Raw genomic sequence first — 18,898 nt, 5'->3', positions numbered from 1 at the left:
TGCCTTCCTTGCGGCCACCAGGGCCATCGCCCATGAAAATTCAGTGACCCCACCCCCCCCAGCTACCCTACTGAGGTGCCAGCAGGCCTGACAGGTCCCACAGCTCCACCTATGGGGGTGAGCAGGAGAGCAGGAGAGTGCGGGGTGAGCCCAGCCCTTGCGTGTGATCTGAGCAGCTGCAAAGAGGGCTGGCCTGGAGGGAGCCCCAGCTGCTGGGCCTGGTTCTGGAGCAGGGCTGACACCTCCTGGGAGGACTCAGCCTGGTCGTGAAGAAGGCCTGGGACCAGGCGCCTGGGGGAGGCCCAGCTTCAGGGCCCCAGTGCTGGCACACAGTAGGCACTGGTGACCTGACGGTCACTGCCCAGCAGTGCCTCTCTCCTCAGGGACCACTGGACCGCCCTCGGCTCCTGGGGAAAGGACAGGACTTGGGGCCACGTGCAGGGGACTTTTAGTCTTCATCCTTTCCCCCTTGTCCCTTGAGAGCAGCAAGAGGAGAGTGGGCTCAGATTGGACCCCCCCACCCCCAGGTTCCAATTCCAGTTCTGCCTCTAGTGCCCTGGGTACCCTTGGGCATCCTGTCTGAGCCTCAGTTTCCACATCTATAAAATGGATCTGAGGGTCATTTCCAAAACAAAGCAAGTTGAATCATTTGAGTCATACTTGTCCCTGAAAACGATCAAAAACAATGAAATATTTTGAAATTGTTTAAAGCATCAAAGAGCTGTAAAGCTGGGACCCCACAGCTCATAGTCCTTTAGGGTAAAGGGTGACCCAGGAGTGACCCTAGCCCTCTGAGGGCTGCAGGGACAGAAGCATGTTGCGGAAGGGATAGAGGGAGGGGGATATTCCTCATCTGGGTGGCCACCAAGGTGCCGCCTCAACAGGCAACTTGTAGCGGCCTGGCCTGGTGGTGGCCCATGGCTCAGCTAGTGGTGGATTCCAGGCCTGCCCTCCCTTGGCTGGACACCTGGGCAATGAACAGCCTGCACTTGGCAGCCCTCCAGGGCTCTCTCTGGGGGAGTAGTCTTCATCCCAGGCTTTAAAGAGTCCTTGCAAGCAATTTCCCAAAGCCTTGTGCAGCTCCCCAGCAGGAGCTCCAGCTGGCCCCAGGAGGCGGGGACGTTGAGATTCCCAGAGGAGGGACCAAGGGCAAGGGCAGGGGCCTGGCCGCAGGACCTGGACTCAATGGACCATGGCAGCAGCAAGCAACAGTGTGAGGTAGAGGCAGGCAGGGAGACTACGGACCTCTGGGTGTACCTCAGCCCATCACCCACTCCTGCCCCCTGCTCTCCACCAACTCAGCACAGACACTTCCTGCCCAGGGATCTCCTGGCCCGTAAATACCCATCGTTCCAGGAGGTGCACACCCCAGCCTTGGTGGCCCAGGAAGCTGAGACCTGCATTGACAGGTAACCACCCCTTCCCTAAGGCCCCTGCACCAGCTCAGAGGAGCATGGGGGAGGCGCAGGAAGGAGCAGGAGTCGCCTGGAACCCGACACTCCACAGCCAGCTCCTGTGACACCGTCCCCTTCCCGTGCTGGGCCCGGTTTCCCCATCTGTAAAATGGGAGCACAGCCCTCTTGCTATAGGGAGTGTGCCTTGGTGAATCCATCTTCCCAAGTCTGGGCCCCTTTTCTCAACTTGGGAGAAAGAAACTCCTTCTCTCCAAAGGGAGCAGAGAAATGATCTCCTCAGAGGAAGGCAGGGGAGGGCAATGCTTACCCTCGAGGGAAGGGTGCCAAGGGAGGGACTGCAGGCACCAGGAGGGACCAACCTGGGCCACTGGAGGTGCAGGTGGGACACCGCTGAGCTAACATCCAGCCACGGCTTTGGACAAGCAACCGCCCCGCCTGGCTTGGGCTCCTCAGGCCTCAGGGAGCTCACCACCACCAGCCCAGCGCTAAGCACTGGGGGTTGTGCTGGTGCCAGGGTTGCCTAAGCAGGTCCACCCACCAGGTGCGCCACCCCACACGGCGATGTGCTGGCTGCTGGTGCCCTGAGAGGCCCTGCACCACGTGGCAGTGACCAGGGCCACTCACGGCAATGAGACAGCTAGCGCCTACCTGGCCCGGCACTGGCTGCGGGTCCCAGGGGAGGTGCAGAGACTCAGCTTCTCCACCGTGCCTGTGCTGCTGGCCAGCCCGGTGGCCTCAGCCGCCTGCTGCCGCTACGTGGGCCATGACCTCAGTCATGCCTTCACCGGGTCCTTCCTCAGGTGAGCCTCCTGCCCCGCTGCTGTAGGGCCCCCACCTGCTAAGCTGGTCCAGTCCCTCCACCCGGCAGGAGGCACCCTTCTGCCTGTGATGCCCATTCCCCCCTTTTCAGTTTAGAGAAATTCAGATTGATGTCACCTCCTCCAGGAAGCCCTTCCTGATCCCAGGCTGAGACGGGGCCTCTTCTGGGTTCCCCAGACCCCGGGCTTGCCTCACATCAGCACCCCACAGGCTGCGTTTAAGCAACCACTGTTTATACCTTCCTTCAGTGGATACTGGCCGAGCCCCATCTCTGAGCCCCATCTCAGGCCAGCTCTGCTGAGAGAATGGGGAATAGGACTGAGGCGCTGTCCTCAGCTTACTGAGGACAGAGAAAGGACAGAGACAGAGAAAGGACTCAACGACCACAAACCAGGAGGCTAAATGCAGGTGTGGGGGCTACACGAAGCATCTAACTTGGTCAAGGGCAGTCAGGGAAGGCTTCCGGAAGGAGGCGGGATCTCAGCCAAGCCCCAAAGGGTGAGTATAAGTTAACCGGGTGGAGAGGAGAGAAGGAGTTCCAGGGAAGGGCCCAGCAGGTACGAGGCCTGAAGGCAAGACCAGCACAGTGCTTGGAGGTGTGGCCGCCGTGAGAGCTGATGAGGCAGGTGGGCAGGGCCAGGCCGAGGGTTTGGGGCCGTGCGAGGGGGCAGGCATCCACATGAGCCCTTGAGCTGCTCTGTCCCTCCTGCAGGGTCTCAGGGGCTTCACTCCTGTCGGCACAAGGCTGCCCTCCCCCGCACCACCCACACACTCTGACCCTCTGATCTCTGACTGAGACTGTCAGGGGCTGACACTACATTTTCGCCCCTCAAATGCCAGGGCCAACCCAGATGACCCACACGAGTTGTCAAGGGCCAGATATCTGAACCACCTGCTGGGGCCCAAGGCCTCGGGCTGGCCTTCTACTTATCCCAGACCTTCACAACACCACGGCCTCACCTGGAAGGCACCTACAACGTTTATGCCATGTACCTTTGCCACCACCTACAGGTGGCCCTAGCCTCCCAGAGTACACAGGAGGGGAGGGAGAGTAGGGGACAGAGGCCCTGACCGGCCACCTCTTCTGGGCTTCAGTCCCCGGGGCCTGCGGTGCTCCGGACCCTGTGGTCCCTCTCTCCCCTCCCCACAGGAGGGCACAGGGAGGCGAGTGCTCCCTCCAGGCTCTCCCCCCTCACCCCACTCCCGCCTCATCTTCCACCCCCCGAGCAGCCTGGGGCCCTGACCCGCCCCCCCCAACCCCCGGCTGCAGAGCCCTGAGCTCCCGGCCGGTCATCCCGCACCAGTGGCGGGGGGAGGAGAGTCAGGGCGAGCACACTGCGAACAAGAAGGGAAAGGGTAGGTGGTGACCTCAGAAGTGGACGGGCCCTGGAAGGGCGGGGCCAGACGATGGGCGGGGGCGGGGCCTGAGGTCTGGAGCGCCCCCTCTTCTCGGGCGTGGCCTGACCCCTCCCTTCTCGGTCCTCAGCCCTGGAGCTGCGCCCCGGCCTCAAGGGTGCTGCGGGCCAACCTTTTCACCAGGATGAGGGTCCTGGTGGCCGCAGCTATAGACTTCATCGAGCTGTTCAAGAGACCCCCGGGGTCTTGCTGGGAAACTAAGGCCCAGAGAGGAGAGGGCCTTGCCCCGGCGGGACCAAGGAACCAGGCTCCCCACCGCCCATTCGGCCCTGAGCCTGGAGGGAGGGACGGGCTCACAGACCCAGCCTCCTGCACAGGCATGGAGATGGAGGCATACGGAACCGTGAGCAGCGTGGACTTCCCACGCACCGAGGCCGGGGACCTGGCCGGCACCGTGCACCCTCAGCTGCGGGTGTGTGAGACTCCAGGGTCACAGCCTTGGGGTGTCAGGGGAGCCTGAGGCCCAGAGGGAGGGATCACAGGTGCCTCCCACAGGGTGTGTCATCAGCACCTCAAAATCAGGAGCAGGACAGGAGGCTGGGCCCCCCATGCCCGCCCCTACTGCCCCCCGGGGAACCCCACACGCAGGCCTGGCACTCGGGGCCACAGTGATCCTCACAGCGCCTGCGGAGAGCAGGGGGGGCTCCTCAACAGCCTGGACACGCCTCCCTTGCCTCCGAAGGCGGAGGAAGGGAGGGGATGTGGAGCAGGCAGGACCCAATTCACCTGCTTAGAGGTGCAAATACAGAACCCTCTCTTTAATTAAACCCTTCCAATTAATTCCGCGAGCATCCCTCTGCACGTTAGCAGGGAGTCCAGCATCTCCATCTCCAGGCCTCCCTTTCCTCGTTGTCACAGGAATGGGGTAATCCTGCTTCCACACCTAGCGAAAAAGGAGGTGGGGAAGAATGGGCAGCCCACCAGCTGCTGCTCTACTTGCTGCCACATGGGGTCGCTGTTGAGCAGTGCCCATGCCCTCCAGTGGCCTTTTATGTCCTGCAGTCCCAGGCGGCAGGGTCCTAGCCTGCTTAGTACCTGTTCCCCAAGCCCCCCAACTGGCCTTCAGAGGTGGGAGGAGCTTCAGAGAGAGCCACCTGCTCTGTTGGCACCGGCCCTCCCCCACCCACCGCAAAGCCCTGCTCCTGAGCCCGGTGACCATCCAGAGCCCCCTCCTTCATAATGAGTCTTTGTGGGCCAGCAGGGTTCTCTCCTGCCAGAGCTGACCAGGTAATGCTGAACCTCTGCAAGGATAGGGTTCCAGCTCAGGGGCCTTGCTTCGTCAGCCCTGCCCATCCCTGAGAGGGGCAGCTGTGGTCTGGCTCCCAAGGCAAGCAGAACCCCAGCCGAGGGCACAGCAAAGCATGGGCACAAAAGAGAGATAAATATTAGGAAGAATTTGACATTTCAAAAATGTGGTCCTTTTAAAAGGACCAAATAACAACGGTAGGAAAAATCAGAACTTGGCTGGACTTTTTTGCTCTTATTACAGCTTCATGTTTTATTTTGAGGTGTTATTTTACTTGTAACAGCATTATGGTGGAGGGGGCACCATCCTTTCAGTGTTTAGGGCTAGAGGCCCATCTTCCTTGTGGATGCTGAATAATAGTCATTTTGAGTGATTTCTCCCACAATTTAAAAATTTATTTAATAAACTTTTATATTATATTCACTATGTGTCAGGCACTGTCTTAAGCACTATTAGCTGTTTAATTTAGACTTCAGGATAATAGGAGGAGATAGAATAATCCCTATTTTACAGATGGGGAAGCTGAGGAACAGAGAGGTTAAGTAACTTGCTCAAGGTCACACAGCTAGCAAGGCTTTGAACGCAGCCTTCACTATCTGTGCCCGTAACCACTGGGGTACACTTCCACAATGACAAGCGTCTTTCTAAGGTGACCTGTGTCTCCATTTCTAGACACAGAGCCAGTTGGCATCTCAGCAGACACCCTGTTGCATTGATCGAGGAAGTGAAGGAGCAAGTGGGCAGGGCCATAAGTGAGGGGCATCTCTTAGGCAGTCCCTGCTGGGGTCGCTCGCACTGGGGCCAGGGCAGAGGTCGGCCCCAGCAACCTTGGCCCTTGGCTCTTCTCCCAGGACTGAGACTTCGAGCCACTGCGGCCTGGTGCACCCATCTTCCAGATATTCAGCGGTGAGGACGTGCTCTGTGAGGGGGAGTCCGCCATGGACCCTGTGTTCATCAACGAGGTTGCCTACTATGAGGAGGGCATTGCCTTCCTCCAGACTGAGAAGCTCACGTTCTCCGTGCCTGCCCTGCCCGCACTGGCCTCCACCCCGCCAGGGTCCCTAATCCAGGCCACACCTGCCCGGCCTCAGCCCGCCCTTCTGAACAGTGGGTCCTGAGGCACAATCTCGAGCCCAGGGCCCCCCCTTTGCCACCCACTGTGTACCATGTTTCTTGCCATATCCCCACACCTCCCTGCCTCAGTTTCCCATTCTATAAAATAGAAGATGTCCAGGGGTCCATAGTTCACGTCCTCTCACCTGCATGGCCCCTCTCTGTGACCTCAGGATCTGGGGCAGGTCTGGCTCAGGGTGCTCTTGGACATTCTGTGTGTACTGGGGCCAGGGGTGTCTGTCTCTGTGCCCATGCTTTTTCATCAGTGCCCAGGGGGAAGATCCCATAGCCATAGTGTGTGTGTGTGTGTGTGTGTGTGTGTGTGTGTGTGTGTGTGTTGGGGGAGGACTTGGAGAAATACTGTCCTGGGGCCAGCAGAGGGGCTTCCAGAGGAGGCCATGACCCAGAGGAGGGCTCCAACCCCTCTGCTTTCCCAGGGCCAGAAGGTCGATCTCTGTGTGCCCGTGTGTGTGTGTGTCCAGGCGTGTGCCTGCCCCAGGTGCTCCGTGGTTGTGTGTGTGTGTGTGTGTGTGTGTGTGTGTGTGTGTGTGTCTGCACACACATGTGTTTCTGAGAGCCTCAGTATCTTGGGCATTCTTCCGGAGGGATCCATATGTGGCTGATGGCACAGCCCAGATGTGCATTTCCAGGTATGTAATGAGCTCAGGGCTCATGGGGGCTCAGGGGGCATCAAGGCTGGGGAAGGGGTGCAGCTCGACAAGGCTCTCCCCACCCAGGACAGCCGTCCAGGCACAGGGATGCAGGGAGGAGGTGCAGGTAGGGCAGGCGGAAGTCTGCACCACCCAGGACAAGAAGTCAGCGTCGGGGAGGGAGCGGGCACAGGGTCTGCGGCGGGGTCCCCTCAGTCCTGCCCAGACACTCTCTGCACGGTGTCCGCAGCAGGGCTGAACTGGATGGGGTGGGATGGGGCCTGGACACAGCCTCACCCTTTCCATGCTCCACCCCCCGGGCCCGCACCCCACCCCACCCCTGTGTTGAGAGCATCGCTCCTGCCTGACGGTGGGGCTGGTGGAGCCCAGAGCTCCATCCTCTCCAGGCATCACTCCCTGGCCCCTCTACACCCCAGCCGCCTGGCCCATCCATCTTCCCGCGGGCACAGCTGCCACGCTGACTTCTGCTATTGAGCAGCGAGATGAGAAGGTGTGAAGGATATGGGGGCACCAGGGACAGGCTGGCAGGCAAGATGGATGAGGGGGCAGGGGGCCAGCAGGCGCCTCCGGCAGGAAGGGCAGACTGGCCGGGGAGGAGGCTGTAAAGGGAAGCGTGCCTGTGTGCATGGTGTGTATGTGTTTGTGTGCGTGTGTGTAAGAGGAGCTTGTGCACATGTGCACAGGAGTGGTGGCAGGTCATCAGGTCTTGAGTTCGTTTATGCATTTGGGCTGACATGTGAGTGTGCCCATGTACGCATGAGCATGTGTGTGTGTGGGGGGGTGTCCCATCACACAGACCAAAGGCGTGTGCAAGCACACACACATATCAGGAGCCAGTAGAACCCCGGGGCCCTGGGAATCCGGGCTGAGGGGGAGCCACTAGGACTGGTGCAGATCCCCCAAACCCCTCCATCACCTGCCTATTTCTCACCTGCCCCACTGTGCATCTTGGGACAGGGTCGCACCTGGGAGCCGCTGGTACCCTCCATCACAGGCGCAGAGAACTCTCCCCCATCTTGCCCAGCAGCAGACCCCAGTGCTGGTGCAGCCTTCCTCCCAAAGCTGGCCGTGGGTCTATGCCAGGGGTCGGCCCATGCTCTCCCCGAGGGCTTGCTCCCAGCCTGGCAGGCAGGGACCGGGGGCACAGGGGGTGGAAGCAGCAGGCCTCCCTGAGCTGAAGGGAGGAGAGGTCTGCCCCCAACATGCGACATGTGGCTCTGGGAGGGGCCAGGGTGTCACACTCGAGAGGAGCAGCCCCTCTCTGCCCCCTGTTAGGTATGGCCTCTGCCAACCCCTTGTTCCCATGCCAGACTCTGGAGGAGGTGTGGGGGTCCAGCCGCCTTTGGGGACCCCAGTCGAGCATGCCCAGCTCGGTGTGCTCTCACCTAGTGCCCCGGCCTGGGGGCTAGCCTGCGATGCTCCCCCCTGGAGTGGGCTAACCGGGGTCTAGCCCGATGACCCTCCTCGCACCACATGGCAGACACCAGCTTCGGGGAACCCCCCTCCTCTGCCTTCCTGACTGGAGATCTGTGTGTTCCCTGAAGGCCCAGCCCCAGACGGGCAGGGGCCACCTGGGGAGGGTGTCTGGTCAGGACATGCCCCAGAGACCTCTGACCTGGGCCAGCGTCCCCCCCTGTGGGGACTGTGTAGGCACCGTCAACCAGGATGGGGACAGCTTACTGCCCCCCAGGCTGGGCCAGCCCATCCCAGGCAGAAGGGATTATGCACTTAGTTCAGTTGGGGAAACCGAGGCACGGGGATGTCAGGGTCCTGCCAGCATTGCATAGCTCATCGGGCCGAGCAGTCAGGAGGACCTGGCTTCCTGCCATCCCCAGTCCTGGGGCTCTGCCTCTGCTAGTACTTGCGGCTGCTGCCCCCTTGCCTTTCCTGCTCAAGCTCCCTGGTGATTCCACACCAGCAGCCCCCGGTCAGGTGTCTGGGTCCTCGGGAGAGAGCTTCGCCTCTGCCATTCAGCCCTCCATGCTCCTGTCACCACCGCAGCCCCCTGACCTCCCCGAGGCCCTGTCAGCCCCGGCCCCTCCAGTCAACCAAGTGTGGCCCCCTGCAGATCACCCAGCCTGTCCTCGAGATGGGCCCCTGCCCTGCGTCTGGGCCCATTGATCAGGAATGGCTGGGGGGCTCCTAGCTGGGGAAGGAGGAAGCCGGGAGGGGAGACCGGGAGAGGGAGAGGAGGCTTTGCCACGTCAGAGCCTTCCCACCTGCCCTCCTCCCGCACGGCATCACACCTGGAGCTGGACGAGCCCATCCAGGGGCCTTGCGCAGTCCAGTGAGAGGGCGGCTTGGAGAAGGGGAGCTGCACACCCCAGAGCCAGGGTCCTGCCTGCAGAGACCAGGTGCCTGGCTTCGGTGGAGAACCAAGACCTGGGCGATTGAGGAGGGAAGGACAGTCCTGCCAGGAGACTGGGGACTGAGGGCCCGAGAGCTGAGCCGTGCTGCTGAATGGACCGGGAGACCGGGAGACACTGACCACAGGCGGGGCAGGCAGGGACCCCAGCTGAGCCGCCCTTCTCCTGGAGCCGGAAGTCCGGGCTGTCCCCATGGCAGGTAAGGGGCGGGCAGCCAAGGGAGCCCCATGGGTGGGCTCAGGCCCTGGGGTGAGTGGGGTGGGGGGCAGGCACTGGGCGTGGGGACCAAGGAAACCCCACTGGACCCAGGGCCTGGGCAAGGGCATGGGGCAGGGGCACCCCAGGCTGAGACCTCAGATTCCCCAGGGCGGGGTCGATGGGCTCACAGCCACCCAAGTGCAAATATAGGGGTGCTGACAGGCAGGGAGACACAGCCATTTCTGGGAGGTGAAAGCCTTATCAGACGTGGGTGACCTTGGGCCTGGCCCCGCCCCTCTCTGGGCCTCACCCCTTGAGGATCAAGGTTGTGGGGGGCTGGACAAGGAGCCTCTAACTTCCCCTCCAAACCTGACTTCATGCCGGTGGGAAACTGTCAACTCCTGACCCCAAGAGGTGCTGGCTTTTAGAGGAACTGGGCAGGCGCCTGCCCAGAGTTACTGAGGGTGCTCAGGGGTGGCACATTGACTGGGATGGGCAGGGTGTAGGCTTGTAGACTTGGAAGCCAGTAACCAGCCTGTGAAGCCCCCAGGCCCAGCAAAGCCATGAGCCTCCCCCACTTGGGACGCATCACCACGGACCCTGGGGGCTGGCATCGGTTACCTGGGTGATGTACATGTTCCAGCAGGACAGCTGGGTGACGGGCAGTTGCCCATGTGACGGCCTGGTCTAGGTGGTGGGGGACGTTAGCCCAGCCACCCTTCATGCCCCTCTGGGGGATTTGGACCCGATATGGCCCAGCCCCTCTCAGTGAGACCCACCCACCTCCAGACTACAGAACTGCCAGGGGCTTTAGTGAGGTGCCACTTCTCACACGTGGCTCTCAGGGCTGCTAAGGGCTGCCATGGGCCCGGAGCCCAACACTCTCACCAGGCACCTACTGTGCACTGACTCTGGCCAGCACATCACACGCTATACCATCCCAGGAACCTCCCTCTACCCGTCTATCTCTCCGTCCATGCATCCATCCATCCAACACCAAAATTCTACCTCTGCCCAGAGGATCTCATGGTTTTACCAGGTCCTCAGCCCCTTATGGGGCTGCTAGAAACTAACAGTTTGTTTTTCAGGATATTTTTCCTAGTTTTAAAATTGTAATTGTGTTAAAATATACGTAACATAAAAATTATCATTTTAACCACCTTTAAGTGTTCAGTGGCATTAAGTACATTCATACTGTTGTGCAACCATCACCACCACCCATCTCCAGAACTTTTTGCATCTTGCAAAACTGAAACTCTGTCCCCATTAAACATTAACTCCCCTTCCCCTCCCCCTGTCCCTAGCAACCACCATCCTACTTTCTGTCTATGAATTTGACTACTTTAGGCACCTCTCATGAGTGGAATCACACAGTATTTTTGTGACTGACTTGTTTCACTTAGCATAACATCCTCAAGGCTCATCCACGTTGTAGCCTGCAGCACAATTTCCTTCCTTTTAAAGGCTGAATAATATTCCATTGTCTGTATAGACACATTCTGCTTATCCATTCATCCATCGATGGACACCAGGGTTTCTTCCACATTTTAGCTATTGTGAACAACGCTGCTATGAACACCAATGTACACATATCTGTTCGGGTCCCTGCTCTGGATTCTTTTGGGTTTATACCTAGAAGTGAAACTGCTGGATCGTATGGTAATTCTATCTTTAATATTTTGAAGGACTGTCAGCAGTTTTCCACAGGGTTTACACCATTTTTAGATTCCACCAGCAATGCACAAGAGTTCCAATTTCTCCACATCCTCGCCAACACTTGTAATGTTTCATTTCTTCTTTTTGTTATTGTTTTGGATTTTGGTAATAGCCATCCCTGTGGGTGTAAAGTAGTATCTCGTTGTATCAATAGTTAGGATTTTTTTTTTTTAATCAGAAGGGTGGAGCTGTGGCAAAGCTTTTGGCCAAGCCTTGTGCCAGGACTGCAGATCAAAAGGTGGGCTCCTTAGAAAAAAGTGAGGAGGCCAGAGCAGAAAGATGTTAGAACCAGCTTCTGGAGGCAGGATTTGGGCCAGTTTTCGGGGTCAGAGATGGGTAAGAGTCATTCGTGGTAATTCGGGGATCTCCTTCAGCTCAGTATTCCTTAAGCAGCACGAGGCAGCCAGGTCTCCCCAGAGCTGAGAAAGACCCCCCACCCCCATGACCCCACGTGTCACATCATCCATAACAGATGTCCTTTATGAAGGGCCTACTGTGTGCCAGGCTTGTGCGTGTCCTCACAAATCCTCACATCAGCCCTATAAGGCAGATATTAAGAACCCCTTGTGACAAGTGTGGAAACTGAGGCTCCGGGAGGTGAAACAATTTGCTCAAGGCCACTCGGCCTCCTGATGGCTCAAAGATTCCCTGGGGAGCCTGACAGGTCCTGTCTCTGGTCTCCAGGAGCTTTAAGTGAGCATTTACCTCATGAAGTGATGCCGAGTTGGGGATCCTGTGGGAAAACAGGCCTGGCAGTCAGGGAGAGCTTCCTGGAAGAAGAGGCATCTAGGTGCAGCCCGAAAGATGAAGGCTGTCTGGGTGGAGTGGGGGTGGGTGAGGTGAACAGGGGCCCACACTCCGTCCTCTCTCCCCAGCTTTCCTCTCTGCTGGCCTCGGGGTATTTGCCCCCTCAGAGACCTACCCTTTGCCCATGACGAGCTCCAGCTGGGACCCCCAGCTGGACTCCCTGTTACCATCAGGCCCTTCCACCAGCTCCACAGGGGCCCAAGCCATGGCTGAGCCCACAGAGCAGGGCCCCAAGAACCCATGTGTTTCTGGTGTGACGGTTCAGCTGGAGATGAAGGCTCTGTGGGAGGAATTCAACCAGCTGGGCACAGAGATGATTGTCACCAAGGCGGGCAGGTATGAGCAGTGGCGGGCGGCGGCGGGTCGGTGGCGAGAGTTGGGGGCAGGCCGGAACCACATTCGGGCTGCTGAGCACCCCCTCCCGCAGGAGGATGTTCCCCACCTTCCAGGTGAAGATCCTGGGCATGGACACGCTGGCTGACTACGCCCTGCTCATGGACTTCGTGCCTTTGGATGACAAGAGATACAGGTCCGGGCCTGGCTGGGGGTCGCAGCTCAGACCTCAGGCACTTGGTCAGGGAAGTAGACCCCCACCAGCACCCTGGGGGAGGCAGGGGCCAGTCGGAGCAGTGTCGGGGGGGGGGGCCTATCCTGGGTAGCAGTGGGCGCACCTGGGCAGGTAGGGTGGGCTAGCCCAGGGCAGCAGATGCAGCCACGGTGAACCCAGGCCAGACAGCGCTCTGGAGCCTCCGGATCCTCATGTGCAGATGGGGCCAGTGCATGGGCAGTAGGAGAGGTGCCGCGTCAGTCTTGGCTCCGGGTGGGGGCAACAGATGAGGTGCCGTGGGCTGCAGTCAGGGCGCCCTCGCCACCTCACTCTGTCCCCAGATATGCCTTCCATAGCTCAGCCTGGCTGGTGGCGGGCAAGGTGGACCCAACCACGCCTGGCCGTGTGCACTTCCACCCCGACTCGCCGGCCAAGGGCGCACAGTGGATGCGCCAGATTGTGTCCTTCGACAAGCTCAAGCTGACCAACAACCTGTTGGACGACAACGGCCACGTGAGGCCCGGGCCACAGTGGGGAGGGGTTCGGCCAGGGCAGGGGACGCTGGGGCCTGATTGTGATGAAGCCCGAGCCAGGGCTGGCTGGGCCTTTGGTGCCCGAGTTCACCTGGCCGGGGGTTGGACAGCAGAGACTGCCAGGCGGGTGGGGCGAGGCCCACGTAGGTGCAGGAACCCAGCACCACTGACACTGTGTCAAACAGACAAAGATCCCTGCCCTCACGGGGGCTTACCTCCTGGGGTACCGGGCAGATGGTAAGCAAAGAATCCAGATGGCAGAAGGGTGATAAATGTCAGGAGAAAAAGGAAGCAGGGAGGGGGGCTGAGACGGAGGTGGCCGTTGAGTTCAGGGGGCTCAGGAAGCAGCTGAGGCGCTATTTGAAGAGGGGTCTGATGGAAGTGGAGGAGGGAGCCTGTGCATATAGAAGGGGGAGCCGTTGCAGGCAGAGGGAACAGCAAGTGCAAAGGCCCTGAGGCTGGAGAATGCTGGGGAGTTGGGGAAGCTGTGAGGAGACTCCCGTTTGGCTGGGGTGGAGCTCAGAGGGGCAGTGGGAGGGGAAGGGATCCTAGGGGTGTCCAGCGCTGCTCTGCAGGGCCAGTTGGCTGTGGAGAGGATTCTGGTCTTTACTCTGTGTAGCTTGGGAGCCACAGGAGGGATCTGAGCTGACTCACTGGGGCTGCTGTGTGAAGGGAGTGCAGCCAGGAAGCAGCTGCGGAAATCCAGGAGAAAGATGACGGTGGCCGGGCGGAGTGGTGCCAGTGGGGTGGGAGAGGTGGTCAGATAGTTCCGTGACAGCTGGGACGTGGGAGTGAGAGACACCAAGCAGCCTGGATGCTCAGACAAAGGGGCCTTTGATACAGAACTGCAGACTCTCAAGTTCAGACCCAGCACCGCCGCTATCAGATGGGGGCAGCGGGCCCTGGAAGAAGGGCTTCGGCCTCAGAGAGGGTTTGCTGCTGCCCCACCCCTTCCGCACCCCCCGCAGATCATTCTCAGCTCCATGCACCGCTACCAGCCACGCTTCCACGTGGTCTTCGTGGACCCACGCAAAGACAGCGAGCGCTACACGCAGGAGAACTTCAAGTCCTTCATCTTCACGGAGACCCAGTTCACGGCCGTGACGGCGTATCGGAACCACCGGGTGGGTCAGGCCACAGCTCGTGAGGCAGCTGCCAGCCGACCTCACAGGGGGGAAACTGAGGCGCCAGGCTCTTAGGCCCCACAGGCACACAGACCCCTGCCCTTCTCTCCTTCCCGGACTCAGTGGGCATCTACCCACAGTCCTTCCCCTGCCTTCATGCCCACTGGCTCTGTGGTTCCTGGGCTGGGGGGCCCAGGTCCCAGGGCCTCCAGATTGGGGATGGGGGTGTCCAGGGAGGAGAGGGTGGCTGAGCCTGGGGCCCACAGCCTTTCCCCAGCTCAGGGCTGGCCCATAACTACCCTTTCTCCTCTGCACACCCAGCTGAAAATCGCCAGCAACCCTTTTGCCAAGGGCTTTAGGGAGAGTGACCCGGACTCCTGGTACCGTCTGGCCCCTGACAGTCCCGCCCAGCTGCCCTAACCCACCCCCTCACCCCATCCCTATCCCCAGGCATCTCCTAAGGCCTCTGACCCTTCTTTCAGAGTCACGCCCACTGGCTTGTCCTGGGGTCCCACTGTCTGACTCTGACCATGACCCTTGGCCTGGGTTCTCCATCTTGACCCCCTGCCCCATTCCTGCTTGCCCCACCTTCAGGCCTATATCTCCACGGCCCCTGCTCAGCGTCCCGACCCGGAGTCGCAGCAGCCTCCGCCCCTGCGTGCTGAAGGGCTCCACAGAGCAGGAGAAAGGTCAGCCCCCAGGCTCACAGACACAGTGGGACCAGAGCCTGCATAGTGGACAGGGCCACGGGGCCCCCAGGAAGGGGCTTCAGCATGCTCAGCAAGCTCCCCGGGCATCTGTGTGGACAGAGAGGGGGAGGCAGAGATTTCTGAGACAATTTGGGACCCACGGCAGAGAGACCAGGGCCGGGACAAGGTGCTGAGAGCAGGGGCAGGGGGGTCGGGGAGACTTCCTGGAGGAGGTGGTTCCCGAGCTGGGCCTTGGAGGACTGGGAAGGGTTTGGACAGAGGAAGAAGGTGGGGAAGAAATTCCAGGCAGAGGGAAGAGCAAGAGCAAAGGCTAAGCGGTGGGCAACTTGGGATGCGAGGAGCAGGGAAGGGGACAGGAAGGCTGAAGGTGTGAGGGGAGGTCTGGGGTCCACTCAGACCATTTCCTCTCTCAGACCCCAACAAAGCTCCAGCCTTCACCTCCAGGACCCCTGCCAGGCTCCACCATCAGCTGCTGGCTCCCCCTGAGGCTCTGCTGGCCCCAGCCACCTACCGGCCCCTCACCTACCAGGGCCTGTACCCTGGAGCCTCAAGCCCCCTCCGAATCCCAAGGGCCTGACCGACACCATACCCCCTACCCAATATCCAGGCTGACAGGGATCAGGGGAGCCTCCGCTTCCCAGCTGGGCTGGGGCTCCTCTCCCCCACTGCAGTGCGCCTGGGGCCTGGCCAGGACCCGCAGTGACGGTAAGGCCCTGTGGACAGAGTGCTCTTACCCTGGAGCCCACCCTCGTCAGCCTCACCTCTGCAGAGACATCCTCACAAGGAGAGCAGGGCAGGTGGAAGCCAGAGAGGAAAGCTACCTGCCCAGAGTTCCAGCAAAGCTGGGGTGGTGTCAGGCTTGGAACCAGAGCCCCTACCTCCCAACCTGCCCCCTTCTGCCTTGGAGGTGACTCCTCCAAACCCTGCTTTACCTCTCTCTTCCCTGCAACACTAAACTGTTTGGAATGGGTGGTCAGCTGCACTTCTGTCCTTGGAGGCCAAGGTGGAGGACCTCAGGAGTGCCCACACCCCCGAGTCTGGGCTGCAGACATCGCAAAGCTCTGCCCAGTGCTGCTGGCATCCCTGGGAGCACAGAGTGATGGTAAAGGTGGCGACACATGCTGAGTGGCAGGGCTGTGAAGGAGGCTGCGTTCCTGCCCTCTGCCTCGTGCGCCCAGATGAGGACTGAAACTGCAGCTCAGGGAAGCACCTGCTCAAAGTCGAAGCAAAACATGGGACATCTGCCATTCCACGTTTAGGTGCTAAGTGCGAGGCTGGGGTGTGTGGTCCTCGAGGGGCCAGAGTCTGGCCGAGGGGTGCACAACACCACAGGCAGTGACCACAGGGATCAAGGTGAGGGTGGCGGGAGGAGTTTGGGAATCCGATCAACACTCCAGGTAGAAGAGCTTCTAGAGAAAGTGACATTTAAACCAACACCTCTAAGAGTAGAAATTGCGGAGGACGGGGGACGGGAGAAGACACGAGCTCCCCGGCGGCGGGAAAAGCAGGGAGAAAGCCGGGGGCTGGAGTGGGACCCTTGGAGCGAGAGGGCGCGGCGCGTGCCACCCAGTGGAACCAGGAGAGAGGGCCCGGAGGGTAGGGAGGGCCGGGCACTCCTCCCGCGGTCCCAGGCGTCTCTGCCTCGTAGACCCCCTAAACGTCGACCCCGAACATCCTGGAGCACTTCCTCTGAGGTCCCGGATCCCCGCGGGCGCGGAGAAACGCGGGACCCGGCGGGGCCTCAACAGCCAGACACCCCGACTCGAGAACCCCGCGGTCAGCACGGTCGAGCCCCGTCGCCGGGCCAGGCGCGACCCCAGCTGCTCTAGGCGCTCGGAAGGGACACTCTCCAGACCTTCCACTCCAGCTCCGCCCCGCCCCAGGCCCGCCCCTCTAACGGAAGTCCAGGCTATCTGGAGACGCCCCTTCTGGCCGCGCCCCACAACTCGCGGAGAGGCCCCTTCCCGGCATGGGCCCCGCCCCTTAATCGGGCCCCGCCCCATGGGCGAGGCCGGTGCCGCTACGGAGCCCCACCCTGTGGGCAGACTCCTCCCACGGCCCGCCCCCCAGATTCCCGGGACACCCCGGAGTGTGCGCTCTGCCCTTTCCCTCTCGCCGCCCGGTGACCTCGGTGTCCCGGCCGCGCTGGACCGGACATGCTGCCCGACTGCCTGTCGGCGGAGGGCGAGCGGCGCTGCCGGCGGTTGCTGGCGGGGGCCACGGCCCGGCTCCGCGTGCGACCTGCTGCGGCCGCGGTTCTCGTGCCGCTGTGCTCGGTGCGCGGGGTCCCGGCGCTGCTCTACACGCTGCGGTCCAGCCGCCTGGCCGGGAGGCACAAGGGTGACGTAAGGTACACCGGCCGAGAACTCCTCTCCCTTCTAGGAAGTGGCCGCTGAACCCGGAGACTGCAGGGTCGTGGGCAAGGCACTTAGCCTTTCCGAGCCTCGGTTTCCGCCTCTGTAGAATGGGTTCTGGGTCTGAGAGCCCGTCCGGCAGAGGGCTATGGCGGGAGTCAGCAACCCACGTCCCTCCGCCCCGAATCTGGCGCCGCAGGTGGTCCTGCCCGGGCGCCGCGCGGATCGCTCGACACCTCGCTCAGATCTGTGTCCCCCTCCAGAAAGGCAGGACTCCGCCCCCTTCCGGCGACTACTGGGAGATTCGTGTCCCCGAGCCGAGGAAGCGCGCGGGGCGGGGCTACCTGGCTTCCCGCCTGGCCCCGCCCCCGGCGGGAACTGGGGACGTCTTAGGGTCAATGTCAGCGCCTCTGGGGCCACCATAAGCAGAGTTTGCATGTCTGAGCCCCAGAGCCTCTCTCCCTTACTCCCGTTGTTCAGGGAAGTAAACCGGGCCTGGAGAGGTCGTGTGGCTTGCCTAGCCCTCTCTGCAAACTAGGGGCAGAGACGTTATTTAGGTGGGTCACTGCCACAGCCTCCACCCCCACCCCTCCACGGCCCCAGCAGCCCAAGAACCAGGCTCCCTGTGCCTGTTCAGTTTCCCAGGTGGCAAGTGTGACCCCGCTGACCGGGACGTGGTGCACACGGCCCTGAGGGAGACCCGTGAGGAGGTGGGCCTGGTTGTGCCTGAGGAGCACGTGTGGGGTGTCCTGAGGCCCGTGCACGACCAGGTAAGCCCGCCAGGCCCTGAAACCACCAGCGGCCCTTGCCCCTTTCAGCCCCTCTGCTTGCCCTGGGCTAGGAGCAGGGACCCAGGGACGAGGAGGGTGGTCATGGACTGTGGCAGTCACGGAGTGCGGTGGGGACACCCGCCTGGCAGTTGCGTTCCAGCCTCACACAGCCCGTCAGGAAGGGGCCAGGGGTATTTATCCCCTTTCACGAGGGATACTGAGGCTCAGGTCCTGGGGTGGAGGTGGCTCCAGGGTGAATCAGCTCTGCTCGGTGGACAAAGGTTGGGGAGGGCTTCGCAGGGTAGGCAGGGACTGAATGACCATTGGGAGATTTTAGGGTAGTAAAAGTAAGGAAAAGCGAAGGCCCAGAGGCCTGAATGGGTCTGGTGTGTTTGGGGGGCCTGAGTCAGTCAGTGTGGCTGGAGCAAGTCCAAGGGCAGGGGCCGGGTGGACCTGGCCTGCACTGCTTAAGGCCCCTGGAGTCTTCCTCTCAGTCTCCCTGCCCCAGCCCCAAAGCCCCGTCCAGGGCATGCCTCCCCTGACTGCCTGCCCTCCTCCTGCCTCAGCAAAAGGCCACTGTGGTGCCGGTGCTGGCCGGCGTGGGCCCACTGGATCCCCAGAGCCTCAGGCCCAACCCCAATGAGGTGAGTGGGGAGGTGCTAGGGGTGGAGTCTGGGTCGTCCGGATGGGCAGAGGCTGCGGTGGCCAGTGCTCTGTCTGCCCTCTCGCTGCCTCCTGCCCACAGGTGGATGAAGTGTTTGCACTGCCCCTGGCCCATCTGCTGCAGGAACAGAACCAGGGCTATACCCACTTCTGCCATGGTGGCCACTTCCGCTACACACTGCCTGTCTTCCTGCACGGGCCACACCGGATCTGGGGGCTCACGGCCGTCATCACTGAGTTCACCCTGCAGCTGCTGGCACCTGGCATCTACCAGCCCTGCCTGGCCAGCCCTGAACTGCCCAGGGGCTGATGACCTGGCCCTGAGCAGCCCCTGCCTTTGCCCTGCCACGCCAGCTCCACTCCAGGACTGAATAAAGAGCCTTTGCCAACTCCGCGGCGACTGCACCGTCTGCACTGGAGCCTTGACCTT

At 61.1% G+C, this 18,898-nt stretch overlaps 1 protein-coding gene across 3 annotated transcripts; it reads left to right on the top strand.

Annotated features, from left to right (window-relative positions):
* The first annotated feature begins 16,746 nt into the window (after positions 1-16,746).
* On the top strand, positions 16,747-18,860 carry NUDT8 (nudix hydrolase 8). 3 transcript variants are annotated; one of them, XM_059932201.1, is made up of 4 exons: positions 16,748-17,031; positions 17,673-17,805; positions 18,372-18,449; positions 18,593-18,860. In XM_059932201.1, exons 1-4 carry the CDS (start codon positions 16,838-16,840, stop codon positions 18,776-18,778), a joined length of 591 nt encoding a protein of 196 aa, XP_059788184.1. In that variant the 5' UTR covers positions 16,748-16,837; the 3' UTR covers positions 18,779-18,860. The 3 variants fall into 3 exon arrangements, with proteins under 3 accessions (XP_059788185.1, XP_059788184.1, XP_059788183.1); XM_059932200.1 differs by having other exon boundaries at positions 16,751-17,031; positions 18,551-18,860; XM_059932202.1 differs by lacking the exon at positions 18,372-18,449 and having other exon boundaries at positions 16,747-17,031; positions 18,551-18,860.
* Positions 18,861-18,898: the final 38 nt, after the last annotated feature.

The sequence above is a fragment of the Balaenoptera ricei genome, chromosome 8, assembly GCF_028023285.1.
Source record: "Balaenoptera ricei isolate mBalRic1 chromosome 8, mBalRic1.hap2, whole genome shotgun sequence".
Lineage (NCBI taxonomy): Eukaryota > Metazoa > Chordata > Mammalia > Artiodactyla > Balaenopteridae > Balaenoptera > Balaenoptera ricei.
The sequence above is the reverse complement of the archived record's forward strand: the minus strand, read 5'-3'. Positions and strand labels throughout refer to the sequence as shown.